The following is a 27,808-nucleotide window of genomic DNA, read 5'->3' as shown; positions in this document are numbered from 1 at the left end:
TTATTAACTCATCCCTGCCCAGTGTCTGTCAAAGTGCAGTTGTGGACCACCTGCACTAGAAGCACCTGGCAAATGTGTTAAAAAAGCAAATTCTCAGACTTCACACCAGACTTGATGTGTCAAAATTGGGAGGGAGAGGCAGAACCTAAGAATCTGCAAATTTTGTGTGTGTGTGTGAGGAAGATTTGCCCTGAGCTAACATCTGTTGCTAATCTTCCTCTATTTTTTCTACGTGGGACGCCACCACTGCATGGCTTGATGAGCGGTGTGCAAGTCCACGCCCGGGATCCAAATCTGTGAACGCTGGGCCTCTGGAGCAGGGTGCACAAACGCAACACTACAGCACTGGGCCAGCCCTGAATCTGCATTTTTAAATAAGCACCTCAGGTAATTCTTAAGTACATTCATAAAAGAACTACCAGCCAAGTTCATTGCTCATTGCTGGTGTGAAATGAGTCAAGACAAAGTATAGCCAGAACAAGTCATGAGCATTCCACTGGATGGGTCACTCCAGTCCAGCACAATCTGCAGTAATCATCCATCATGAGGTCAACTCCTCAGCTGCCTTCTTGAATTAGCAGTATATCATTTGAACTAGAATGACACATCTCCTAAACTTAAGAAGCGATTTCTCCTTTATCTCTTTGACTAATCATCCTGTCACAGAACATGAAATCCATAAAGAAGAGCATGTTCCTTATAAATTACAGGACTTAGAGAAATTTGTCCTAGAACTCTTTCTAGAAGAAAAACCAAACTTACAGGCATGTGGCCTTTATTATGCAATTTCTTTTTCTTTTAAAATGGTATATACTACATGGCTTTTCCTTCAGTCTGCTAGAGGCGTCTCATTCCTTCGAGAACATCAAAATGATTATATAGAGGCTCAAAAAGTCTTATCAAGCAATCCTTTACCAAATCTTCCTTCAGATCAGCTTGGTCTCTCACCCTCTCAATGTATATGTACATATATATGCATTGCTTGTCACTGTCTTATGAAGATACATAGTAAGAAAAAGCCTGACTTTTGCTTTAAGCAACAGAAGTCACTGAGTTTTACTGATAAATAAAATTCAATTGTTTATCATATGCTCAATTAATGTTTATCGAATATTCCTACAACAGCTACTTGCACATCCTTTATCACATTCTGACTCTCATATCTATCCTATCTTAGTCTGATTTTTCTCTTGCCAGCTAGTGCCAGGATGGAAGTAGTAAAACCAAAAGCAGGACTGATCTTGGACTGATATCAAAAGCAGGATAGTGCCAACAGATTTCCAAAATGCAACCCAGCCAGGGATTAAGAAGTCAAGTTTAACCAAGGCACAAATCTGACCAGGGGCCCTTGAAGAGAAGGACCCATGGTTATACCAGGATCGAAATCTATGTAAAAGGCAAAAACTCCCAGAAACACGAGAAGGTTGGCTGTTATTCCTAAAAAATTAGCATGACCTGCACTCTACCAAAGTGTGGCCTCTCTGAAGGCCCCAGACCACAACCCCATGGGTGGATCTCCACAGCTTTCTGAACCTGGTATCTGACAACAAGTTTAAATGATAAATTTTATCCATCTAATTTTAAAGCTCAGGAAACTTAAATTCAGAGAAGTTAGCTGACTTGCCCAAGGAAACATTAATAAGGATGGAACTGAGGTTCAAGCCCGCCTCCCAACCCCAGACAGCAGACAGCTCTCCTTCGCTCCTCCATGCCGCCCTCACTGGGTCTGCTGCTTGGCCTTCCCATTCCAGGCATGCCAGGGTTTTTATTATCTGCTTCTCCTTCTATTCCTTCTCTACCTTTACTTCCACAGTGCTACTTCTCAGAAGACTGATCCAACCTTTTCCAGTGTAAGACTCTCAAAGTAAAAGTGCTCCCTTGAATTCTCTGTCCCTGTCTCTAGGGGAGTAGAAGTAGACATCACTGAAGAATGAGGCCTGTGTTTTTCAAAGAGACACAAAAGTGAACAAAACACACATTCTACCATGTGAGAGCTTCCAGACTGTTGGAAGGATGGACCCTTCAGATAATCTTATCAGAAAAAAATGTGATAGGTGAGATGATAGGCATTTATAAGGGTATGTATAAGAATTTACAGGAGAAATGGCAGCTAATGCCCAGAGAGACTTACTTGAAATTTTCCCCAAATCTTGAAAGGCTTTCTCACTTTTATTGGAAGCCTCAAGAACATCAATTAGCCATGGCTACTTGCAGTATATAATACTCATAAAGATGTAAACTGGGTATAGGGGAATTGTATCTTGATTCTTTTTTTTTGAGGAAGATTATCCCTGAACTAACATCTGCTGCCAATCCTCCTCTTTTTGCTGAGGAAGACTGGACCTGAGCTAACATCTGCAAAAATCTTTCTCTACTTTATATGTGGGACGCCTGCCACAGCACGGCTTGACAAGCAGTGTGTAGGTCCACACCCGGGATCTGAACTGGAGAACCCCTGGCCAGCAAAGCGGAACATGTGAACTTAACCACTATGCCACTGGGCTGGCCCCAATTCTTAACATACATATATATTGTTTCAATAGGACCCTGTCCCCACACAGTCATGTATATTGTTCCTTAGGGAGTATCACTACTAACATGTTATGTTATTTGGCAATTTATATAACACCTAACATCAGTTATTTCACTCGATTCTCACAGGAGTTCTGAGAGAAAGCCAGATAGATACTACACATAGCTAACAAGTGTAGAGGCAGAATTTAGACCTAATTCTTCTCATATCAGCCTGCCTCTGTCCCTCTCGGAAGCTCCCCTTTCAAAAAAGAAAGTGTACAACTACAAGAACAAGCAAGGGGTTGAAGAGAGAATCTCAGACGCTGTAATCCACAATGGAGGCTGCTGGGAAGAAGAGGATGAACTTTCAAGAAATACATGCTCATAGAAAAGCAGAGCCACAACGGAGATCAATGGCACTCAATTTTAATCATCTTGCAGGGAGAAAATTAATCATTTCTATTCAAAAGGAGGCTGTAAGTGTGGTCTTTATTCCCAGTTGCATTCCCTAGACAACAAGATGTTCTTAATTTAAGTGGAACCTAGGACTGTGGACTTTGGCAGAATTAATAAATAAGACTTTATGAAAGAGAAAGGAAGGAAAGAAAGAAGGAAAAAAAGACAAAGAAGATAACACTTACATGATCTGACTGTATCATAGTGTTCATAGAGGCAGTCAACACTCACTTCAATTATTACCCCTAAATGAGGAAAACCTCCTCTCTCTTCTTCCCTCTCTCTTTCTCTCTCTGTGTTGGGGAAAAAAAATATACTTTATTGGACAAGCATTTGGCAGAGTAAATATTTGTTTTCTACACAGTTTTCATAGACTATTTGTATGCTTGTCTGTAATTTTAATGGGCACAGGTCTGGGAGTAGGGACAACAATTAGGAGACCAACGCAACAGCCCAGGTGAGAAATGCTGAGGCTCCAACTAGGGGTGCAACAGTAGGAATGAATAGAGCTACTCATACAATGATCTGGTGACTGACTGACCTGGTGACTGACTGGACACAGTAGTTGTCTCCAAGTGATTTGTGAATTACGGCTCTCAGTGGGTATCCACGGGAACGGCCTGTTGCCCCTTTCTTCTCTTGTTCTTTCCCTTTTCCCCTGCTCAGAGTTTGTACCTAATCATGCTGAGGCCACACCAGCAGCTTTGCCTCCTGCTTTCTGCTTTACTCATTCAGTAAGCATTCACAAAGTGGCTAACAGTTCACAACAAATGCCACCACTCTATAAGCAACTATGAGGGACCAGGCATGGCACGACACTTAAATGCTTAATGTACATTATCACGTTAATCCCTCATCACAAGTCCTCCAAAAAGTACTTTGTTGCCCCCACTTCCCAACACAGATTAAGACACTAGGGGTCACACCACTCAGCTCACTCAGGATTTGAATCTACATTTGTTTGACCCCAAAACCTTTGCACCAACCAAGCTGCCATTCCTTTCCCATCTGCAACTTACAAAAGAAATAGAAAATACAAGTGTTCAGGTCAAGAAGGCCAAACCTGAGAAATAACTAGAAAAACAGAATTTAATGTATGAACAAGTTTGAACTGTAGATACGCGGTACACACATGTCCTTGCTGAGACAATGGGAACATAAGTGACAAGGAGAAGATGGTATTATTTACACAAAATTTTTTAGACAAAATCTTAGAGCTGTGTCTTAAAGAATGTGAGAGGCATAGAAGAGTGGAGGATTGAAAGCTTGACATCTGTGGCAAAGGGGATATGACACAATCAAAGGCGCAGAAGTGACATGAAGCGAGACCAGGGCTCACCAGTGAGGGGACGAATGCATGGCCTTGGGCTGCCTGAGAGATATAAAGAATGAAGTGTTCCACTTTTATAAGGCTGAATGTCTAAAAGGAACATCTTACAATAACATTCAGTATTGGAACGCAAAAAAAGAAAGCCCTTTTTAGATACTGGGGAAGCGAAGTGTCTAATTTGAGCTCAGATTTCTGTGCTAGAGTTTTGAAAACTTCCTCTCACCCACCTAGCCCTCTTTGATTTATCTTGCCTCTGGGTCTGTTTTCCCTCCGTCTGTCTTTGACTCTGTTCAGTTCTCCCTGAGATATTTAGCTGACTTTTTCCAGTAAAGAACTACGTGTCTGCCAATGCCCCTTGAACATGCCAGTCCCAGCTTCTCTTGTCTTTTCTTTCTCATTCTCCCTCTCCCTCTCGGCCTTTCTTGTTACTTGTTTCTTCAGAGCTGTTGATCTGTCTCCCTCCCTGTGCAATTCCCTTTCCTTTCCTATGAATATTGATTCTCATTTTTCTTTGCTTCTTCCTTCCACTCCTCTAAGTGGTTTTTTCTTTTCTAGCCTCTGCTGGAGCAAAATCTTGTCCTTTGAAACCTTGTCCTACCCAGAGAGTATCAGGAAACATTGCAGAAATAAACAGAATGTCAATAATGTTAGTTAGAATTAGTCCTGGACAAAGGTAGCTTCACATTAGGGATCCACAGGCTGGGAGCTTTCTTGCCTGCTCCCAGAGTGGCCAGCACTGGTTCTCAAACTTTAGCAGTCTTCAGAATCCCCTGGAGGCCTTGTTAAAGCACAGATTGCTGGGCCCCACACCCAGAGTCTCTGATTCAGTACATCTGGGATGGGGCCTGAGGATGTGCCTTTCCAACAGGTTCCCAGGAGATGCGGTTTGCTGGTCCAGGGGCCACACTTTGAGAACCACTGGAGCTGGGGTATCAACAGCCGTCAGGTGATTAAGGCATAGCTGTGCGTGGTGGCAGTCGGGCAGGGGACTCAGAAGAAGGAATGGAGTTTTGTTTCTTGTGGAATCAATAAAGGGACAGAGAGAAGCCTAGGAGGCTCTGGATAAGGCATCCAGGGGATGTGCTGGGGGGCAGTGAGGAGGGGAGGACAAACGGGGAAAGCTCTGTGTTGTAACCTTCCGGGAAACACCGAAGCCAGCTCCAAGCCCTGTCATCCACCCTCCCTCTTGTGATCTTGCATAGAGGCAGCAGAAGGGAATTCTCAGGATCCCTTTGATCTCTTCCCAGCTCCCCAGTCTTCTGTCTGTTTATCTCCCTCCTTCCCTGGCCTCCTCTTCCCTCTTTTTACCTTCTGCCCAGTGGATGAGTCACTCCCCTCCTCCCCACCTCACTGCCATCTGTTTTTCTAATGATGGTAGAAGATGAGCTGTTTTGTTGGCCCACATGTAACAAAGCACATTCCATGCTAGCATTTTTCCTGACGCACTCTCCCAATGCTATTTTATTGGTATCATTTCCCCACCCAGTTTTCCCTTTTGTCTCAAACCCCACCCTTTCCCCCTCGTGGGCCTCGTGTAGATCCCAGTTTCCCAGAATTAGATCAAGAGAAACAGAGATACAGAAGAACGGAGGGACTCACATGCATGTGGGTTGGGTGTGTTGAGGGGGGAGGGTGTTGGAAGTCCAGGCTGTTAGCTCTCTCTAGCACACAAGGAGCAGCCAGAATGACCCAAGGATTGCTGCTAAGTGGCTTAATTACTTCCAGTGAGAGATTTGCATGACAAAACCTGTTGTGACTGAGACTGAAAAATTTGTATTTGTCACTGGCTATTTCTAGGGTGAGAGGGCTTAAATAGAGAGAGTGTGTGTGTGTGTGTGTGTGTGTGTGTAGCCCCCTCCCCGTGTCAGAATTCCTGGGTCATCTTCCATTACCAAGGCTCGGCTTCATGGTTGACTATTCCTTGCAATAGCTCTTGTCAACCTAGCTCAGGAATTCACAGCACCCTAAGTCCTCTACTGCTGGGGGAACCTCTGGTGTGAAGAAGTGAACAGGATTCCTTGAGGTGGTAACGCTCTAGTTTGGGTTCATCAACAGTGAACTACAGGTCTACCTCAGAGGTTGAAAAGGCAGTTGGCATAAACAAGGGAAGCCCACTGGGTAGGAAGCCAAAGGGAGAGGTGAGGACCACACTGAACTCGAGAGAAGCGGCCCTTCTGAGGCCATGGCTGCCACTCAGATCCTGCTAGTTGTTGTCATGGTTGCCAGATATTCTTGTTTTTCGAGAGAAAAAATCTTTGCACAAAGAGTTTTTATATTTATTTTTCTTTGGAATACGTGTGTGTGTAATGTTACACAGAGACGTATGAATTTTATGTGAAAATCCCAATTTTCAAACATTGGTAACCAAAACAAAATTGTTTTTAGACATTGCTGGCCAAACAAACCTGTCTGTGGGCCATCGATCTGCAAAACCCTGATTTAACTAAGCACAAGTGAGGCCCAGTTAGAGAATCCCAAAACCATAAATAATTCTGACTTGCTTTTAACTTATTTTTTATTAAGTCATTTAAAATGGAGCCCTGGAGATTTTGCTAAAAAAAAAAGCCAAAATCAGAAAGTCTAATGTTTGTGATTTTGAGATTCTGGAGCTAAATTTAAGAGATTAAACAAAGGGTGTAGGAGTGAGGAAGGGGTGAGATCGTGAACCAGAAGGACTCAAGTCCCCATGAGTTAAGAGAACTCTGGTCTGGGTTTGGGGAAGGAGCAGCAGCTTACCTCACACGCCTGGATGCAGTGGACCAGGAAGGGGTCTGGGTGCCATTGTCGCCGCCCAGTGCACATGATGCTCTGAAGGGGAAGATGGAAAGAACAGAAAACAAAAGACACCTGGTCAATGAGAGAAGGGGCAAATCTTGAGCTTACCCCATCAGCCCAACCCCATTCCCTGAGTAGTGAGACCCCGACTGTGCCCCGTAAAGAGGGCTAAGGCTGCTGTCTGGCCTTTCCTGTGGACCTGCTAATGGCGCCAAGGTAGACTCTCAGTGGAGGGAATTTTTCATCTTCTTCATCCTCCTTCATCCACCCCAAGGTATCAAAATTTCCAGAGTGGAGTAGGTATGATTAAAAACAGCATCCTCAATATTATAATGAGTTTAATTTGGGTCTAGGAATAATACTGGTTCCATTTGTTTTGAAATATTAAATAACAATATGAGAAATTGTGAGATGGCTGTGTTGATCAGGAAGAACCATGGATCTTTAAAGGCTGAGAAATATAAGTTCATAAGAAGAATCTTGAACTAAAAACGGATCTCAGGAATCCTAGTTCACAAAACGTGAGCGCCCAAGCAAGGATTGGAGGCCTGACTGCACCCTCTGCAACTCTTGTTAGCACATTTGCCCCCTCCTTGTGGGAAACAGAAGAGGGTCTTTACGCCCTGGACAAACAGGGTCAATATGAAACCAGCGGGACTCAAAATGGCACCAACATTAAGCTGGCGAGAGTGAAAACACGTTCATGTTAAAACACTGCTGACTGTCTCATTCCCAATGGCCATTTCCAGACGCACATTTAAACAAATAATCATCCACTCTTTGTTAAATATTAATAATTCAATTTCACTGAGCTTTCTCCTTTTAATTTTAGTATTTTAAAATTTAAAAAAGATCCACTTCAGGAAGAGAAGGTCCCATAGGAGGTTCAAAGAGAAAAGGAGATTTTCTCCATGGCCTGCAACCAACCCACCTATATGCAGGCTTTCATGCTCATATTTTAATTCAGTACGATAGGAATCTAGTGCAATTGGAAGAAAAATAATACATGGTGAGATATGAGCTTTACACAAGAAAGCACCTCCAGTAATTGAAAATTATACATTCTAGAATGCTAACACTATGCAATAATCATATGGGAGACATTTGCATATATTAATATACAGATATATGAATATATGCCTCATAGTCTCTTATGAAAATAGGAATCTGCAATATTTTTCTGGAGTTATGCTCCTATGAACCAAAACTCCTCCTTCACAGCTTCCCTTAAGGGGAAATAAATACTATAAATCCTAGCAAATTTTGATATTCAAAACTCTATACTGTAATAATGTAGAAGGTGACTTGGCTTAAGTTATCACTGCACTAAGAAAAAAGGATTATCAAAAATATCGAAGATTATACAAATATATAAGGTAAGTATAATTGGCCTGTTCAGCCTACTGAAAAAATGAGCTGTTTTCCTGCTTAAAGCCACGTAAGCAGAACCATTTGCATATAAACAATGGCTCTGCTACCTAGAAATGATTCTTGCTTCTGTTTTAAAGCAAGTTCCCCCAGAACTCTACTTAGCAATGGTCACGACTTTTATTATTTAAATATCAATGTTTTACACTTTGTTGCTGTCACCAGATAATAGTAATGACAAAATGTAATAACTTGTCCCCGGTGAAATGCAAATATGTGGCAACTTAACTCCTTCTTATGGCACTATATCCATCCCCGTCCCCACTCTAATCAGTCATTCAGTTAAAACCAAACATATCCCTATCTCACCCACTATGAGCCAGATTCCCCAGTGAGCAAGAGGGATTTGAAGATCCACAAATCTAGTCACTGCCCTCAAAGAGCTCAAAGTCTGTTGGCGGAGGTAGTCTCGAAAAGGTCAATTCCTCCACATAAAGGGATACTTGGCCTTGACACCCTCACGTGATGACCTCAGCCGGAACTCACCAGAATACTCTGAACTGAATGTATCTGCTTCTTTCATGACCCCCAAACCTTCAACCCCACCCACCGTTTTTATAAATGGAAGAGTGTTGGTCTTCTAATACTTTAGAAATTCTTAAAATACACTGCAAAGCAAAAAAAAAAAAAAACAAACAAAGGAAAAGAGCCTGTCTTTACTTTCAATTCTTTTCCTCCAATGCTCTTTTCTCCTATATTTCTAACTTATTCTTTACATCTTTGTATTTTTATATAATTTTATTTTATTGTGATGATATGTTTACAGTATAAAATATGAAAGCCATAAAACGATACACAATCTCGCTCCTACTCTTGTTCCCCAACTACCCAATTTTCTCCATCCTATTTTTATTTATTTTTGGATCATTACAGATATTCTATGCACATACATACATAGATGTATAAAATCATCTATTTCATCACATAAATATAGAATACCATCATTTTATTTTGCACTTTGGTTTGCTGTTGTGTTTGTTTGATTGTCTTACTTTATTTCAGTTCACAATGTTTGTTGGGGTTCTGTTCATTTTATGGTATCTGGGGTGCTGCATTCTCTTGATTGCATAGTATTTCATTGCATGGATATACCTCAAGGATTTTTTTAATGTTCTATAATTCAGTCTTAAAACTGACTCAGACTGGAAACTCTCCTTAATCTCTATAAAAATTGCAAAAGTTTCTGGTACCTGTGTTATATGTTTTCCTAGATTGCAAAATCCTTGAGAATAGGAACTGTCTCCCACTCATATATCTCATCTCAGTGACTTAGAGAGAGAGAGAGAGATGATGATGTTTTATAAGTATTTGTCAACCACTAAATATGATTTTGAATCTCTAGGATTCTCCTTTATCTTCTGGCCTGTGAAAGTCATTCATCTCATAAGAAAAGATACACATATGCCATTAATTGAAGAACTGCTTATTGATCAAAATTGGAGAAAAATTTCTAATGTTTTCCAGGCCCTGACTTTACTTATTTTTATTTTTTTTTCCTGAGGAAGATATGCCCTGAGCTAACATCCATGCCAGTCTTCCTCTGTTTGGTGTGTGGGTCGCCACCACAGCATGGCTTGATGAGTGGTGTAAGACTGTGCCCAGGATCCAAACCTCTGAACCCTGGCCACCGAAGCAGACCATGCCAAACTTAACCACTATGCCACCGGGCCAGCCCCCAGGTCCTAACTTTTACAGGCAAATTTGTGGTGCCTATAGTTGTGGTGCCTATATATATTGGTAATAACTATTCTGAATTTTTAAATTACTATTTCTAGACATTTGTATATGATTACAACTATTGCTATTATTCTATTAGCAAGCAACTTCTCAGATGAATTGATTGTGAACAACTAAGTGCCAAGGATTCATTTTAAACTTTCCAAAAGGAAAATGTTCATGACAAAACCAATTTAAAGATTTCCTCTTGGTTGCGCCATTTAAATATTTTTGAAAAGCTAGCAAAAAAAAAAAAAAGGAAGAAAAGAAGAAAGAACAGAGGGAGGGTCAAAGGGAGGAAAAAAAGAAAGAGAGAGAGAGAAGGGAGGGAGGGAGGAAGAAAGACCAGTGAAGGGTTATTAGGATGTATCTGTTGCTAGTTAAACATCTGGTTAAAGGTCACAAGGCTGATAGTTAGCCAACATTAAGCTCTAATGCAAAATTGCTCAATTGTTTTTTATCAGGAATAGTTACTTGACAGAACGGTCTGCTAATCACATCAGACCACAAAGTTCTGCTTCTGCCCAGGTTTGCAATAATTTTCTTATTGCTATATATGTACGCAACCCTAAATAAAATACAGCATTGTTTACATACTTATTTGTACTACAGCCCGTCACCCTGCACTTTGCTTTCCCGTTCCTCTTCCCTGCCCTCCATGACCCTCTTGTCTTCTCTTCTCTAGTGATGAGGGACCTGACGCCATGAGACATATTCAAACTGAGAGAGAACAAGTCCAGGCTTAAAACTGATGAAAAAGAAGACCTTTTCATGACTCATGTCTGAGGGATTTGTTCTCCCACTGATGTGTGACAAGTGTCACTGGAGCTGTTACCCACAGTGTGCCCATCAAGAGGACAATTTGGGGGGCAAGGGCAGGGATTAGGAGATGGGGAGACAGCCGGGAGGGTGAGAGTGGGAAATTATGGCTCCTCCAGGGCGCTGTCTTCTCTTTTCCTTCTCGCTTCTCTCTTTCTCTTAAGACATTTTGTTTTTATTTAAGAAATTATTAATCCCTTGGGGACCAATCTGGGAAAACAAAGTCAGAAATTATACGATTCGTTTTGACTGAGCAATTCTGTGGAAGAACTAGGGAGCTGAGAGAGGGATTCCACACAGCGCTGAGAATCTTTGCAAACATAACGTGCACAGCCACAGAAAAACCTCATTGATTTGGACCTCACTAAATCATAATTATGATAGACTTAAAAAAGAGAGAAAAAGCATTGTTCAGTCTGCGAAAAACGAATTTATGAAGCAGACTAATGGAGGAAATGAGATGTTATGATGAATGCTTTCGTACTTCAGAAGGAAACACATTCAAATAAAATTTAGACAAAACTCATTTACATGCAAACAATCGCCACATTGTGTGTAAAAAATCCTCTCTCCATGAAATCAGGTTCCTGAGGGACCACTGCTTTACAAGTAGGTCAAAACATTAATTTTCCTATTTTAAATAGAAAAGTCACGAGATATAATAAATACTCTTTCAGCACAGTGGTTAAGGACAATCATAAAAGTTCAACCTTACGTAGGCTTTCTGGAAAAACCAAAAGGCTTGCCCTAAGAAATGGCTCTGTGGACGTGGGAGCCATTCTCTTCTTGGGGCTCTTGGGTTTCACGCAGCAACCATGTGCTGAGCAATGGGTGAAATGAGTCATGCATTGAGGAGATACTGAGAGTGAAAGGTAAGACATTTCCATCCTCCAGAATCTTACAGTTTAGTGGGGAATTGACATTAGAATGACAGAAAAGAAGAAAAAGGGAGGAAAAATGAAGAGGAAAAACAAGGATGAGGAAAGCACAAAGCACTCCCAGCAAAAGTCTGAGGGGAACTCCTCCCAGACCCTCAGCTCAGGCCCCCTAGACTCTCAGGTGTCCAGGTACCGCCCCAGGGATGCAGGAGGGCGGTCAGGCTGAAGGCCCTTGTTTCTGGGTCTCCAAGGCACATGAGCAACGGCACTGAGTTGGCGTTTGCTATCTCCTGCCTGCCTCAGTTGCCAGATCCCACTGCTCAGTCACCTTGACTGACATGCATTTATTTAACTGCCAAGAAGCACTTGTGTCTGCGTCCTTCCTTTCCATTGGGATATTTCTCTGCTGATGCCATCACCATAGAAAGCTCTAGATCCCTGTGTGTAACAGGTGAAGGAGGAAGGCAGCATTACAACAACAGAGGCTCAGAGGGTCCAGCTGGGTATTTCAAACCCCTTCCTATTGTCTCCCACAGCCAGCTTGCCCTTAAAACACTTAAAAAGAACAGTATATTTCCATCCTTACTCTCTTCTCATTCTCACAACAAAAGCTGTTAGAAATTGTTTCTTTAGTCAGAGGTGTTCCAATGGGAAATACTGAATGGCCATTAATTCTCTTTCCAGCCCAGTTTGTAAAAGTGGTAGAAAAAAGACAAACAAACGATCTACACATTTGTGTCTACACACATATACAAACAAGCAAAGTGCAGAACAGTATTTTCTTTGGCCTAGAAATAGTGGATGATGTCTTTTCAGAGATGAAGGGAATTTCTGAAGGTAAGATTCGTACTAAGTGAATTGAAATTTCATTTTTATTTAATTCAGACCTATGTGCTAGAAACTGTGCAAAACATTTTACAAGTGTTATTTTGAATTTCTATAAGAAGCCTGCAAGACAGATAACATTGCCTTCACCTTTGCTGATGAGTAGAGAGGCTCCAAGCGGGAGGTCACACAGTATTTGAACCCAGGAGGACCTCCCTTTTCCTTTTATGCCAGTTGCTACTTTGAGCAGTTTTTTTGTCAAAACCCCAAGCTACCTAAGTGCTCTGAAATTCTTCCTTTAATGGAAAGTCTATTCTTCCAGGAGTCAGGTATCATTTGCAGGAATAAAAGCCAGTAGAACCCCCAGAGAAAGGCAAATACACTGTAGGCATCTAAAAAGTATACTCGATGGTTCTTTAAAAACAAACTCTTTCACAATAAGGAAAAGCAGTATTATAAGGAAATATTTCTCCAGATTATTTTTGCTAGACTTCAAGGGGAGGGAAGGAGAGGGCGGGAATGAGGGGTTCTTGTGGTTGAGACGAGTGACTTCTTTTCTATTTGATAGGCAAACTAACCCAAACATACACCAGGAAAGAAAAAAAAAAGAAAACTACAGCAAACAGGGTGATTCAGGGTGAATCACACTGAAAGTGGAATCAGAAAAGTTGGTTGCACATTTTTCTCCATTTCCCATTAGCTGTGCAACCTTGGGCAGAGCACCCAATGATATCTAATTCATGTGCAAAACAAGGATAATAAAATCTTCCTTTCCTAGTTTTCCAGGTTTTGATAAGATTCAAATGAAATTTTAAATATATATATTTATATAAGATACATATAACTTTGAAGACAATAAAGTGTTATCCAAGTATAAGATATCATTTTTATTACAAAGAATGAAGTCATTGGAAGCAAACTAGAGAAAATGATGCAATTTAACTCATTTGCTCTGCAGTCTTTCCAGCTACACAGGTATTGTGAAGTATGGTAGATAGCAGAGATTTGCAGGAAATAGGCAATGGCCATTTACTAAACAAATGAGCCAGACTCCAAATAAGTGTGCTTGTATTTAAAATATTTATGGTGCCAGTATTTTATTTTTGTAATAGCAGCGTTTCTCAAAGCATTACATACAATGGGATTACCTGCGATGCTTGTTGGAGATGCATATTCCAAGGCATCGCCAACCTCTTTGAAGGATGGAACCTAGTCTGGTTGTTTTACAAACTGCCCAAGTGATTCTTAAGGACGATAAAATTAAGATCGAGGAAGATATGGAACAACCTTCAAGATAAATCAATGTGAGTTCTAAGAATTTTACTCAATGGGGAGTTTCATTTAATATAGCCGCTTTGGTTTATAAGGCATTTTTTCTTATTCCAGGACAAGATTAGATTTTGCACCCCTCACGAGATGCTGCGCACCACAAAATGGTGGACATCATGAAAGCATCTACTGTTGGTGCCTAAACTCATTTCTGATGGCCGAGAACACAAGAGCAATAACCTCATCATCATTTCCATTGCTTCCATTGACTTCTTTTTCTTGTTTTTCTGTTACAATTAAGTTTCAATTTCCTAAAAATGAAGTATTCCATGTAAGCTTTATTTGTAAGCAATACTCCTTAATTTCATAATATCTATGAAAGAGCTGACAGAGCACAGGAAACTGCTTGTTTTGCCACTCTATGATAATTAATGTTAACTATTATATTACTCCTTGGTTTTCCTTGGCATAAAGAATATTGATTCAGGGGTTCAGGAACAAATAAAAATGTTGTTAATTATGTTTTTCAACTTTTGAAATTCTGACCTTCAGGGTTTTTTTTCAGGAACAAATTATTCTTAAAAGGTAAGGATGAGACTCATTTTGTGAGTTACCTCAATTCTTCCCCTACATTGTTGGAAGCAGCTAATTTAATTACTTAATTTTGTTTTCACATAGAAACACGGCACAAGTCTCAGGAGGGCCCTAAAGCAACAGTACCCATAACAATATTGAAAACTGTGACCAGCACCACATAGCTTAGCTGTACCCTCAGATCATAAAACAAACAGACAGCCCAGGGAAGAGGTTGTAGATGACTGGATCTTGCTCATGACTGACTTTGAACACCAGAGCCCAGAGGAAGGATTTCAGAGTTTCGAAGGGGTGGGAGATAAAGAGAGGAAAGGCAATTCTTTCCTTACTCAGTTTCCTTAGTCATTCTCTCCCTGTTTTCAGTTTTATTTTCAACTTTTCTAATTCATCCATCCCTTTTCATCCTTCTTTCATCTCTATGCATTTCTTCGGCTTATCATGTTTTCCTGTCCTATTTTTCATTAGCAGTAATTTTCTCTCTCAATTTCCTTCCCATATTATCGTTCTTTGTGTCTCTGAGTCTTTCTTCCATCTTATCTTTTAAACTTTCCTTTGGATGTGAGTCACCTTTTGTCTCCAGCTTTCCTCTTTTTTCTTCTTGATTCTCAGCCCTGCTCTCTAAGAATGATCCATGTGGGTGTTTGCTTTAAGGATGCCTCAAAGCCTCTGACATTACTCCAGGGAATATGCTGCCCGTTGAGAACCGCTCAGCAGTCTTACATCCTTGGCACACAGACATGCCCCTTTCCTCACCTGGACTTTGACAGGTTCCATCCAGTGCTCCAGTGTGTCAGCAGTGATGTTCTCAGGCAGAATTACGGGATCACTGGGGGGGATTACACACAATGGGGAACACACTGCACCTGAAGGAACAGAGATTTACAGCAGAGATTTGAACTTCCCACATCTCAGTCTTTTGCATCCTACAATCAATAGCTCTGATTTTTCTAGAGCAATTTCTTCCTACCTTCTGGGTCACCACATTATTAAGGTTACAGGCAGGGCTGATATTCATCTACCATATAGCTAGAGGGGTACTTCTACACTAATTGGTAAAGAGCCACTGCCCCAAGTTAACACCCCTTGCCTCTAGGTCCCCCTCCTTTTCCTGGCCAGCAGAGCCTCTCCTCTGGAATCCCTGAATCTCTGCATGAGCCAGCAATTAAAAGATTAACTCCTGGTCTGGCAGACCTCTAAGAACCAGGCCAGGACTCTGGCCAGCAAGTCTATCCTGATTGGTTGATACCTTTTAAGTACACTTACTATCATTCCTCCTTATATAATTTCCTGAAAGCTTATAATTGCAGCATCTACTAAGAACTTTACTAGCTGGGGAAAAAATGGCCCAGAAATTACGAAGGCAGATTTGTAATGTCTGTTGCTACACTGAAGATAATTACACTGGCAGCCAAGAAACCTATGTGATTAAAAGAGGAAGCAGCAGGAAATCAAAAGCAGAGATTTTTGTCATGCGTTGGCCTCTTGAAGGAAAATCTTGCTGCATCCCTTGTATGCGGGGTCCAAGTGTCTCCTAAAATTCTATTCAAAAAAGGCACCCTCTCAGGGTTCTCTGCTTCCTCACCTAGAGATTTGATGCTCTCCAAGTTTCTTTTCAGCACTCACTATCTCTATTTCTATGTTTTTCACTATTTTATAACAACTCAAGGAGCTACACGACTCTATACACGTGAGTGCATGATACTTTAATGTAGAAATTAGATGCCTAGGAGATGAGAATTTGCTCATGAAACACCACTCAAGAGGCATAGCCTAACACCCTGATACTGCATGCCTGACCATGCATATCATGACGCAAAGGGCAACTGAAGATGGTAAAGAATCAATTCAGAAACTAGGAAGCTTTCCAATTAACTTGATTATACCCATTGACATTACACAAGTTAGAATGACTTACAAAGTTACTCCTTGCTTGTGCAGTCTAAAATTTAGGAGTAATCTCACAAGGATTTCCACAAACAGCATCTCTTTTGTATGATGCTTAGGTCCCACCACGGCAAAGTTGAGTCAACATCACCATAAATCAGCTCTGGCCACAGAGACCTTTAATTGCAATTACTTGAATAAGAACTTGCCCACAGGGTTGGGAGCCTGGGCCCCTGGAGAAAGAGTGACTGAAGAGCAATGCAAGCAAGTGCAATCTCAAATCATCTCTTTCAGGAACTCTCCATGCCAGTAACAATCACAGAGAGAATGGAGGAGGCGCCCAGCACACACGTGGTGTGTGGCTACACATTCCCATCCTTCTTCTTGGAACCACGACTCCTGCCACAAATCAACCCATTCTCAGTCCCAGTGAAGTGGGTAACATGACCAGACCCCAAACAAATGGCTCAGCAGCTGCATCAACATTATACACAAGTGGAAGATTCAAAAGAATGAATTTGCCATAAATTTCATTTTTACTGTAGCAGCTCAGAGTCAAAACTTGCATTTCCATCCACTCCTCAGGGAGAAAAGTGGCTATGATTCAAGATCCAGGCAGGCCTAATAAAAAGATTACTTGGGAGCAAAATTCAGCATCTCTTCTGAACTTACCAATCCCGTATCCCTGTTCACACTTGTACTCCACCAAATTCAGCTCTGAGGGGGGTGGTGGACACTCCCCTTGCTGCAGGTTCTCACACAACTTGAACTCCTCAGTCCATAGTCCCTCCTTAGTGCAAAGGATGGGAAGCTGGAATATCAAAGACAAAGAACATTTCATTATTGTTTGCTAACTTCATTTAGAGTGGAGAAAAAAGTGGTCTGATTAAATGGTAGTGTTCTCCAACTTCTCCAACTTGGACTAAAAGACACTATTGAAATAATAAGCCACATTGCTACTGACCAAAAAAACGTCAAGACAATTCTCTGCTGTTTCTATGTGAAGGAATGATGAACAATTTTGTCATTAATGAAACTTATTAACAATGTGTTTTCCTTTGGATATAAGGATTTGATGAGCTATCAACTGTAGCTCATGTATTCTGAAATATTTTTGGAATTGTTTTCCCCAGATAGTGCTGTTTTGTATTGATCCATCCATTCTATCACACAATGCTGCTTGTGGAAAATGTCAGATTTTTTCAAGTTGAGTTTGATCCAGTGAAATCAATTCATAGTTTTTCTGAAGGTGTTTTTTGCCTTTCTGCTCACATGGACACATCATAGTTGTGTTTGAGCTCACCAAAGATCTATTACTCTCTTTCTCCACATGTGTGCTGGTTTGTGCAACTCTTGGCTTCACATCCCTAATAACCACAAAGGATACTATATGCAGAATGCAGAGAATAGCACTAACTCACAAAACCAAAGAAAGCAAGATTTTAGAATCATAGATAACTCTCCCTTCGTCTGGCCACTCCTTGAGTCCTTACACAATCAGTGCAAACAGATGTGTTTGATTTCTCGAGGGTCTCATTTCATGGCATATCCTTTTCCCATCTGTCCTGCCGTCCTTTCTCTGGAATGCTGGACAGTGAGATAAAGACATGGGCCAGGAGAGCAGTCAAGGTCACTGATCTTTGCCTAGGAAGTCTGCTTAATTTCCTGTCTCATATATGTGTGGTACTTGAAAAGATTCTGAAATAAAATTGATTTTAGTCACACAACCATGATAAGACTATTCATTTGAGACCTCTTGTGCCAAAATCCTAGGGAAAATGATCATCAAACAGAGCTTTCAGCCGTGCCTTTGCTGAGGAATTTGTGTTTCTGTTCAGGACTCTGCTCTATTGAAAAATATACTATCAGCATTCCTAGCCAAGTTAGGTCAGTGGCCATACACGGTTCGAGGAAATCACATTGCCAAATCAGAATCCCAGCATTTTCTCGAATTTACTCAGGTACCCAACCCAACAGGCTTTTCTTCTTATCCAAGAGGAAGTTCTGAACTCAGGAGAGAATATTCCAAAAATGTGGTGTCTTCTGAATTCCCTATCAAATAATATCAACACCCTGGTCAGAAGCCCAACTTAGGAAGACCCTGCCTGTTGGGATACATTCAGATCACTTCTACTCAACATTCTTGGATTGGTCATCAAGATTAGAGCACAGCCTGACCCAAAACAAAGTTCAAGTTGTCCTTACCCTTTCACTTTCCTGGTTACATTTGAGCACACACTGGCTGTCGAGCTCAAAGCCATTGGTACATTCATACATGCCTTCAAAGACAGGAGAAGGGGGCTCACACACCACTGGGACGCAGCTGCCTTGCTCCCAGATTCCACCCTCCAGGCACTGTATCTTCAGGAACTTGCTGATAAGACATAAAACAAAATAGCCCATCAGACTCCCTCAAGGAGGTCGTGGGAGAAGACTGGGTCCTCAGTAACATGCGGTAAGGATTAGCAAACAGCAGGGGCAGTTGGTTCTTGCTAGCCAAATGTCCTACCTTTCCAGTCTAATTTCTAAGTCATGAAAGTAAAGGTAGTAATGTACACTTACTAGCAGTGATAGTGTAGCTGTTGTATACTAATATTTGAAGCGTTACTCTCAAGAGAGCTTGACAGATAACAGGGCAGGGTCTAGATTGTTTACAGCTGGGTTTTCTTTAAGCCTTTCATCTTGGAGCAGTCTCACACCCACGTGCACTGGGAGATGCCAGGAAGGATGGACTATAGAAAAGGTCATCTCACACTCAGGGGACTACCCAGAAGTGATGTGAGGATCATCAGTGTTAATATGGTGATATAATTGATGAAGCTGCCAATGTTTCTTGGTTCTCCAGAGAGGGGAGAAGACGCGGCTGTACGGATCTTCTTTTAAAACAGAGGCTCTTACCCTGAACTTCAGAAGGGCAAGAGCCTTGCTGGGGATTACCATGGCCATTTTGTTTGTTTACAAGTCCAGCTTTTCCTGGAAAGTGTTCAAAGCTTTCATCAGATTCTCAAAGTAGGCATGACTGTCCTGGAAGAATCGCCCTTCCTTCTCATGCACAGACATGGCCTCCAACCAGGGAAGCTGCCTTTGAGGTAGATGGTAGTCAATAGAATTAGGTCTTGCTACTGTGAATTCCATTCCGTTCCCCTTCGGACTCACTGCCAATTTGAAAGTGCTTTCCATTTTGCTGTCTTTATCCATCCACTTCTGATTCAGAACATTCCTGGTTACAGATAAGCTTGTGATTCTAAAATAGAAATAATCCTTTGGCCATTGACTCAACCACATGGTGGCCTTAAATTGCTATTTTCCAGTCTCACGATGCTCTTTTAAAATTTAGATATGCCCACCATCCACACACTTTTAATCGACCGTTGTGCTATTGTACAATGCCTCCTGTGTGCTTCCCTGGTATTCTAATCTTACACTAGTATAACATTTCTCTCATTGTTTTATAAATGTGCACGTGTCTGTCTTTCCTACTATGTTGGAAGCTTCCTGAAGGCACAGGTTGTGTCTTATTCTTGTTTTTAATTCCCAGAAACTAAGATAATATCTGACTTATATTAGGCATTAATTCAATATTTGCCAAATTGAATCATTTAACCAAAATTCACAGTGTGTTAGGCACACTGTAGAGCACATTACATATTTTAACAAACTGAGTCATCAGAATACTCCTAAGGAAATAGCATTATTAGTCCCATTTTATAGACAAAGAAACATACTCTGAGATGTTTAGTAATTTGCCCAAGATCCTACAGCACAGAATGCATTTGATTTCAAATAATTTTAATAAACTTTAAGAGTTTAACGCATTTAACAATATCTACTTAGAAATAAGTGAAGTGCTTCATTTATTATTAAATAGTTATTTCAATTTATGCCTTTATTCCCAGGAATATATTAGCATAGAAATCTCATTTTATAACTGGAATTCTTTAGCATCTTAGTTTATGTGGACATATACCTACTATCTGTTAATAATAAATACTATTTTTCAGCTATATTTCAGGTGTTTGGCAGGACACCTACATACACTATTTCATTGAATGCCCCAAACAGCAGTTAAAGGTAAACATTATTGTCTACATTTTAGAGAAGGAAATTGAGCCTGAGAGATTCAAAGCTTGCTCCAAGACCCACAGTAAAACCTGCCGACAGGAGGTGAACCTGGCTCTGCCTGCCGCCGAAGCCCGTGGTCCTTCCATGGTGTCAGGTTTAACTGCTCCTTCATGGCTACCGTTCAATTTGAATAGTAATAGTGTGTCTCTCCTATTGAATATTCCAGATGCCCTTTATCTTAATGCCACATTTATAAGTGTGGCAAAAAAAAAAAGACATTTTAAATTTTCATATTGAGTAATAAACTACATATAGACAATTACACAAATCTTAGTACTCAGCTCAAGGAATTTTTACCAGTGAATACACCTGGGGAATCATCACTCAGATTAAGATACAGAACATTTCCAGCCCTCCAGAAACCCCCGCTGTGTTTCTTCCCAGTGAACCCGCCGCGTACTCCTGCGACCCACACGGTTCTGACTTTCTTCAGCACAGATTAGTTTTGCTGGTTCTGGAACTTTATAGAAATGAAATCACCCACTATGTACTCCTTAGTATATGGTTTCTTTCCCTAAAGAAAGATGCGATTTAAAAATGTCTTTCCAAAGTTATTTTCAATGGAGGGTCTGTAGTTCTTTTTACTATGATGCAGCTCCTTTTTGTTGCTCTTCTAGACTGCATATTTTACTCTTCTTTGACACGACGGAGTTTATATCCTCCCGGGGACTCTCTTCTTTCTGCCACCTCCCACAGACGAAATCCTTCTCCTACCTCTGCTGACCTGACATCCCCCAGCTGGAGAGAGCAGGCAATACCACTGACGCCAGGGGAGAGGCAAGGCTGTAAAACCTTGCATGTCAGCATGGTTATAAAGGAAAACCCTTGCTTGGCCAGGACGATGATATTTTGACTTCATGTGGTATTTTTCTCTGAATTGGTTGGAACGCTTCAACCATGGAAACAGGCCTCCCTTTCCTTGCCCGGAGTGAAGAGCCATTCAAGAATGCCGATTTCATATATTTCCTTGCCAGTTTAATAACCTCGGGGGTGAGGGGAGACAGATCAAACTTGGATGAGGAAGAGTGAGTTGGGTGTTGTGGGTGGTACCCAGACAACATGGCAGGCCCTGCACTGCAAACCACCCAATAACATAGTTATATAATACATATATATCTAGTAATATATGATGTATATAGTACTATATATAATGTCATTATTTTTATAATAATAAATAGTAATTATGTCTATTGTACACTATAATGTAATACATATTATTTATAGTAATACATTCATACAGGGAGGGAGAATGCTGGAATGTAGCAGGGGAAGCCGCAGAGCTCACTGGTACCCTGGACCTCAGAGGAGGCACTAGAGGCAGGAGTGAGGAGAGGTTGGGAGAGAGTCCCAATTCCCTAGGAAATCCAGTTTCCTTTCTATAGGAGTTCGTATGTCCCCTCACCCTCACAGATTCTCCTTCTCACAGTTTCTGCTCCCTTATATGGAGATGGCCTCCTAAGACCATCTCTCCAAATGCCTCTCATAGCTTCTGCATGTCACTCAATCAGAGGACATGCTTCAGGTCCCACCCTCAGACTTCTCACTAAGCATTTGACTGGTCAGTTCCTCAAGGCCCAACAGCAAAGGCTGTCTCACTGGCTCCATGTCCATGCCTGTCTATTCCTGCTCACTGGAAGGAATCCTGAGATCCCTTGGTATAGAGCTTGGCACTTAAGTGCCATGGGCTGGTCCTGGCCATTTTATTCCAAAAGGGACTGGGTTGTGGCAGGAATTCGGAGTGTCCTGGACTCCTCCCATGCAGCTTCCAGAAATTTGCTTTCCACGTAGGGCCCTTGATGGAGACTAGAGTCTACAGCAATGGCAGGACTTTGACCTCCAGTGCTACCACAGCTGCCTCTGCATTTCTTCTAGTTTGGTGATGTCGAGGAGTACCCTCTTACCCTTTTAAATTCATTAATGAAAACATTGGTTTACTCACCATGGTGCAACTCCTTTACACAAAGTGTATGAATCAAGAGGCACTTTGAAGTCATGAAGTGAGTGGGTTTGCATTTCAAAGAACGATGGCACTGGATGTTAGACCCATGCACGCAGGCAGGCCCTCACCTGGACAAAAGATTCCAAGACTTCCTGGATAGTCCAGTCCAAGTGCCTTTCACATGAAACAGTCTACCCACTGACTATCAGCTCCCTCTATTTTCTTCATCCCAGTGTAGTAAGAGAGGTTAAAATATCTCATTTTACAGTCAGGAAACTGCACATGAATAACCATGAGGTGACTTGCCCAATGACACCCAGCAAGCAAGTCACTGGCAAAAGCAAGAATAGAATTCAGAGTTTTGAAATCATAATACAACACCTTGACCAGTAGACCAATGGTTTCCAAATGACATTTGTAGATCAGCCCCATTAGAATCATGTAGGATCTGTGTAAATACCTAGATTGCCTAAATCTCCTGGGATCAGCCTAGCACTTGATATTTTTAAACTTGCTGAAAGTTTTAATATGTAGCCAGGTTGACAAACTACTAAAGTCTATGCTACTTGCCTATGCTAGTAAAAATAAGCCATAGGTGTAGAAATCAGAGAGCAAAATCACCCACATAACGACCCTGGCCAATAGACTCGATGCTTAGCAAAGACCAAACAGGACAGCTACAGTCAGGCGACATACTCTGTAAACGGTATCACGAGGAGTTGGGGGTTGGGGAAGCCTTGTATTTATTTTCCTTCTAACTACTCCAGACAAATCACCACAACTTCCAAGTTAGAAGATGCTTTTTTCCAATTTCCAGAACTTGTGGTATCCACCTAGTGCTGAAAATCCAGCTGTGCTCTTTCTGTTTCTTATATTATTGCCAGAAATAAAGATCTTGTAATCAAAACTTGGCTGAAAGTTTGACTGATGTTGCTTGAGGCATACCATGAATCTACCCCATCCTTCTATCACCACTGCAGGGTTTTCAAAAGTAATATTTATTTTCCACTGGAGAAAATAAAAGTATAATTGTTGAGTCCAAGAGAATTACCATGTCTTCACTGATCAAGGGCATCTGGTGTCTCCAATGGGTAGCCCCTCATGAATAATAACAATAAAATATTGAGCACTTAAATATAGGCATTGTGAAGAAGAATATATATCTTTATCATTTTATCACACTTATATTGTGTGATAAGGACTATTGTTATGAGAGCTCTTGATTCGCTTATCTCCGCACAGGCTCTTCCTCAGTCATCCCCAGCTCAGTAAATGATACCACCATCTACCCTGTCACTTACACTTACAACTTAGGAGACATCCTTGAATCGACTTTGTCTCAATCTTACCTTTTCCCAAGCCACCATCCGATCTTATTCAATCTGTTAGCAAGTCCTCTCAGTTTTACCTCCCAAACATCTCTGGAATCTGTCCCGATAGCTCTTACATCTCCACTGCCATAAGCACCAGCCCAAATTCCCATCTCTCATCTCCTAACTGGACACCCCATTTCTCCTCTGGATCCCTTCCTACCCAGTTGGCAAATACCAGAGGGATATTTTATAAAAACAAATAAATAAATTAGATCATTTTATTTTTTTCTGCTTAGAACATTTCAATTACCTCCTGTAGAGTGAAAAATAAAATCCAGACTTGTTCACTTCTCACTCACGAGGTCCTGCACGATCTGGCCCCACTTTCTCTGACTTCATCCTATGCCCCATTCAACTTCTTCAACGCATTTTGTCCACACTAAACAGAATCCCAAGCACAACCAAGCTCTTTCCTATCAAAGGACTTTGGTGCCATTCTCTCTGCTCATGATGTCTGTTTTGTTTTGTTTTGTTTTTGCTCTTCTCCTGACTGGCTCTTCTTCCTCTCTAAGAATAATTTTCGCCACTCCAGATCATCGTTATTTTACACCTCTAATATTTTTGGTTTTTAATCAAAGCACCTGTCTATCTTTCATAGCATGTGTACTCTGTAATTATTTTGCTTATTGGTTTTACTCATTTATTGCCTGTCTCCTCCATTGGAACATAAGCTTGGTAAGGGCAATACCATATTTACTAATATATATTCAGCGCCTAGCAAAATTCCTGGTACATACTAGGTGACAATAAACATTGGTTCAATGAAGCTATAAATGTTTATTTTATAGATGAAGTAAGCAAGGTTTAGAAAAGTAAAATAACTTCCCTGGGATTGTCTAACTGGTTAACAGCAGAGCAAGGATTAGTACCATGATCCATTCGTCTGATGCCAATGCCTAAGCCATAACATGGAAGTCTTAGTATTCCTAGACATAAAGCTGTAGACAAATGACCTCCATTTCTTTGGTGCATTTGTACTGAGTATCTCAAAGTCCTACCACATAGAATATCCGTAAAAAGGAGATGGAGCCTGCGGAGCAACTGCATTATTTCTATCATATCAATTAGGAAACTGAAGCATTAATTGGTTAAGTGTCCTGCCTGACACCTGGCCAGTTTCTGAGTTGAAATTAGAAAGCTCCTTCACTCAGAAGATAGTTTAGTCCCTCATTGCTTACAGTGGGGTTCCTGCGCAGCTGCACTAGAGTCGCCTGGGAACTGGTTAGAAATGCAGCATCTCAGGTTCCACCCCAGACAGACCGAATCAGAACTGACGTTTTAACAAGATCCCCAAATGACTCTTATGCACAATAAAGTTTGAAAAGGACTGATCTAGACCATTTTAAAAGACACAGTCTTCTACCCCACCCCAGATAGAACCATCAGCACTTCCAAACTTCACGCCAGTTTTCCTCTTAACAAATTGCAGACCTGGTTTCTCAAGCCAATATCTTAAATGGAGAGCAGACAGACTTCAGGCATGACCAGCGCACAGCCGATCCCAGTTATTCTGCACTCTCTTAACACCAGGCCTCCCGATGTTCGGCCCCAGTCCGTTCTACTGGACAAGAAATAGTATTAGCAGGACCATCCCACCAGATACAGCGGCTCTGGCCTTCCATTCTTCCCTGAATCAAAAAGTCACCCCTTACAAAGCTCTTCTCCCACCTAAAATAGAGGTTTTCTGTCAGAATGAGGAAGTGCTAACTCCTAAGCGTATGAATGGTTCTAGTTCTAATGCCCAGCCCCATTCCTGCCTTTGGACTTTTTGCTGCTAAACCTCAGGTCTCCAAATTGGCAGATTCAAGAGTGACCTGTCCCTAGGTCTGAACACCTAACTCCAGCTGGAGGCCCCTTTTCCATCTCTCACCGCCACTGCCTGAATCATCCAACTCTCAGCCTCTCTCCCTTTAAGTTCAACAGCATCCACGTAATCTCTTTGCCATGAATCTCTTAGCCCCTCTTATACTTTCTTCATATAACTGACAGGCTTACCTTTCCTAACAAATCTGCTAGGTTACCCTCAGATCTAACAGCATCCTAAGATTTTTCCAACGCATGCAATTTAAACCAAACATATACAATAGCTATTAAACATCATTCTGGAGAATACTAATATGACTTCCTACCAGTGTGTTTTTGAGGAACTGGTGATTACACTGAAATGCAGGGGTGAACTGGGCCCCAAACACGGAAACATGAAATAGGAACCTCTTGCCTTCACCATCTTAATCATTGAGTTATCTGCACATTCATACATTCCGTCAACAAACATTCACTGAGCACCTGGTATGTGTCCCTGTATTACCCTAGGTCCTGCAGTTGTAGAAAGAAATGTGAGTACTATGATAGGGCCAGAATACTTACCTATGGGAGCTCAACAGGGAGCCACCACCACTGCCTGGGGACAAGAAGAGAGGAGGCTATCAGGAGAGGAGGACTTTGAGATGGGTTCATTAGGTAGAGGAGGAGAAGGATGTGCCAGGCAGAGGGGAAAGTTCATGTAAGAACACAGAGGTGTGAAAAGTAGTGTGTGTTTGAAGCCTTGGTTAAAAGTATGCATAGGGCCGGCCCTAGCAGCCTAGTGGTTAAGTTCAGTGCACTGGGCTTTGGCGGCCTGGGTTCGGTTCCAGAGCGCAGACCTACACCACTTGTCTGTCAGTGGCCATGCTGTGGGGGCAGCTCAAATACAAAAACAGGAAGATTGGCAGCAGATGTTAGCTCAGGGCGAAACTGCCTCAGCAAGAAAACACATAAACAGAAAGTATGGAGACAAGTATGCACATACATGGCCACTGTCATGGGAAAGAGGCTGGCAGGAGAAGAGACTGGGGAAGGTCAGGTGGGACAGAATTCAGCAGAAAAGGACCACAAATCGTCTGAATTCAATTTTAGAGGGCGAGTTCTCTCATTTGTAAGAAATTCTTTGGCTATCTTCACAAAGTCTTCGGTTCAAGAATTCTTCCGGGTATTGTTATACTCCTGCTCCTGGTCAGTTCACCACGCACACAGGTGTGATAGGAAGTGCTCACAGTATATACTCACACACCATACACACAGCCTCACCTAGGGATTAACTAATCCATCACTGCTTGTCATTGTTGCTCTTCCAGAAAGCAAAGCTCTTTACCTGGCTCCCTGTCCAGAAGCCACAGCAACGATAAAAACTTAACCCACTAATGAGTTATCAGAACTTTGAAAAGCTGTGACACCCCGAGGACTTTGCAATTTACACAGGTGAATCATGCACTTGCAGTCCTCCTGATAGCTCATCCCTCTGACGGGGACTGGAATGAAAAGGCTGGTTAACATTCTCCTTGCCAATTTTCCCGACTGAAGAGGAAGAGTCAGAGGTCATGGTGGCCTTCAGCAGGCTTTTAGTGGCTGCACTGGGTAGTTCCCATCAGGAAGACAGTGGGCAGACAGGTTAAGAGCAGACAATTTGGAATCAGAAGACTGATGCTCAAACTCCAGCTCTTAACAAATCTCCAAGCTTTAATTACTTAACCTTTCTTGTCTCAGTTTTCCTATTTGGAAAATGGGGATAATAACAGCTTCTTTACAGGGTCACTGGAAGATTATATAAGTTAGCGTATATAAAGCATGTAGGACAATGAAAGGTACATACAATGCTCAACAAGCAGCAGAAATTACTAGCCCTGATGACCAAAGGATCTACTTAGACACATTCCTCCCTCCACCTTTCTCTTTCTTGTCTCTCTCTCTCTACCCATGCGAGATGTTAGCAGTCTACTCAGTCTTCCCACCCTACTTAATGCTTTGGATTTTTGTCCCACCCAGAATCCTTCAGGAGACAGTTCATAAATCAGTTTGGCCTGACCTGAGCCCAACACTAGAGAGAAAAGACAAGGTCACAATCAAAATG

General features: G+C 41.6%; 1 protein-coding gene across 1 annotated transcript in view; it reads right to left on the bottom strand.

The window, feature by feature from the left end:
* PAPPA2 (pappalysin 2) overlaps positions 1-27,808 on the bottom strand; it is a 255,786-nt gene that overhangs the window by 29,582 nt on the left and 198,396 nt on the right. The window contains exons 17-20 of the mRNA XM_023640602.2: positions 18,694-18,862; positions 17,161-17,299; positions 15,358-15,467; positions 7,037-7,108 (exon numbers count right to left, since the gene is read on the bottom strand). Coding sequence (XP_023496370.2) covers positions 7,037-7,108; positions 15,358-15,467; positions 17,161-17,299; positions 18,694-18,862 — 490 coding nt within the window. The remainder of the gene's footprint in view (positions 1-7,036; positions 7,109-15,357; positions 15,468-17,160; positions 17,300-18,693; positions 18,863-27,808) is intronic.

Source organism: Equus caballus, chromosome 5, assembly GCF_041296265.1.
Source record: "Equus caballus isolate H_3958 breed thoroughbred chromosome 5, TB-T2T, whole genome shotgun sequence".
NCBI lineage: Eukaryota > Metazoa > Chordata > Mammalia > Perissodactyla > Equidae > Equus > Equus caballus.
Note: the sequence above shows the minus strand (reverse complement) of the source record. Positions and strands in the feature narration are given on the sequence as shown.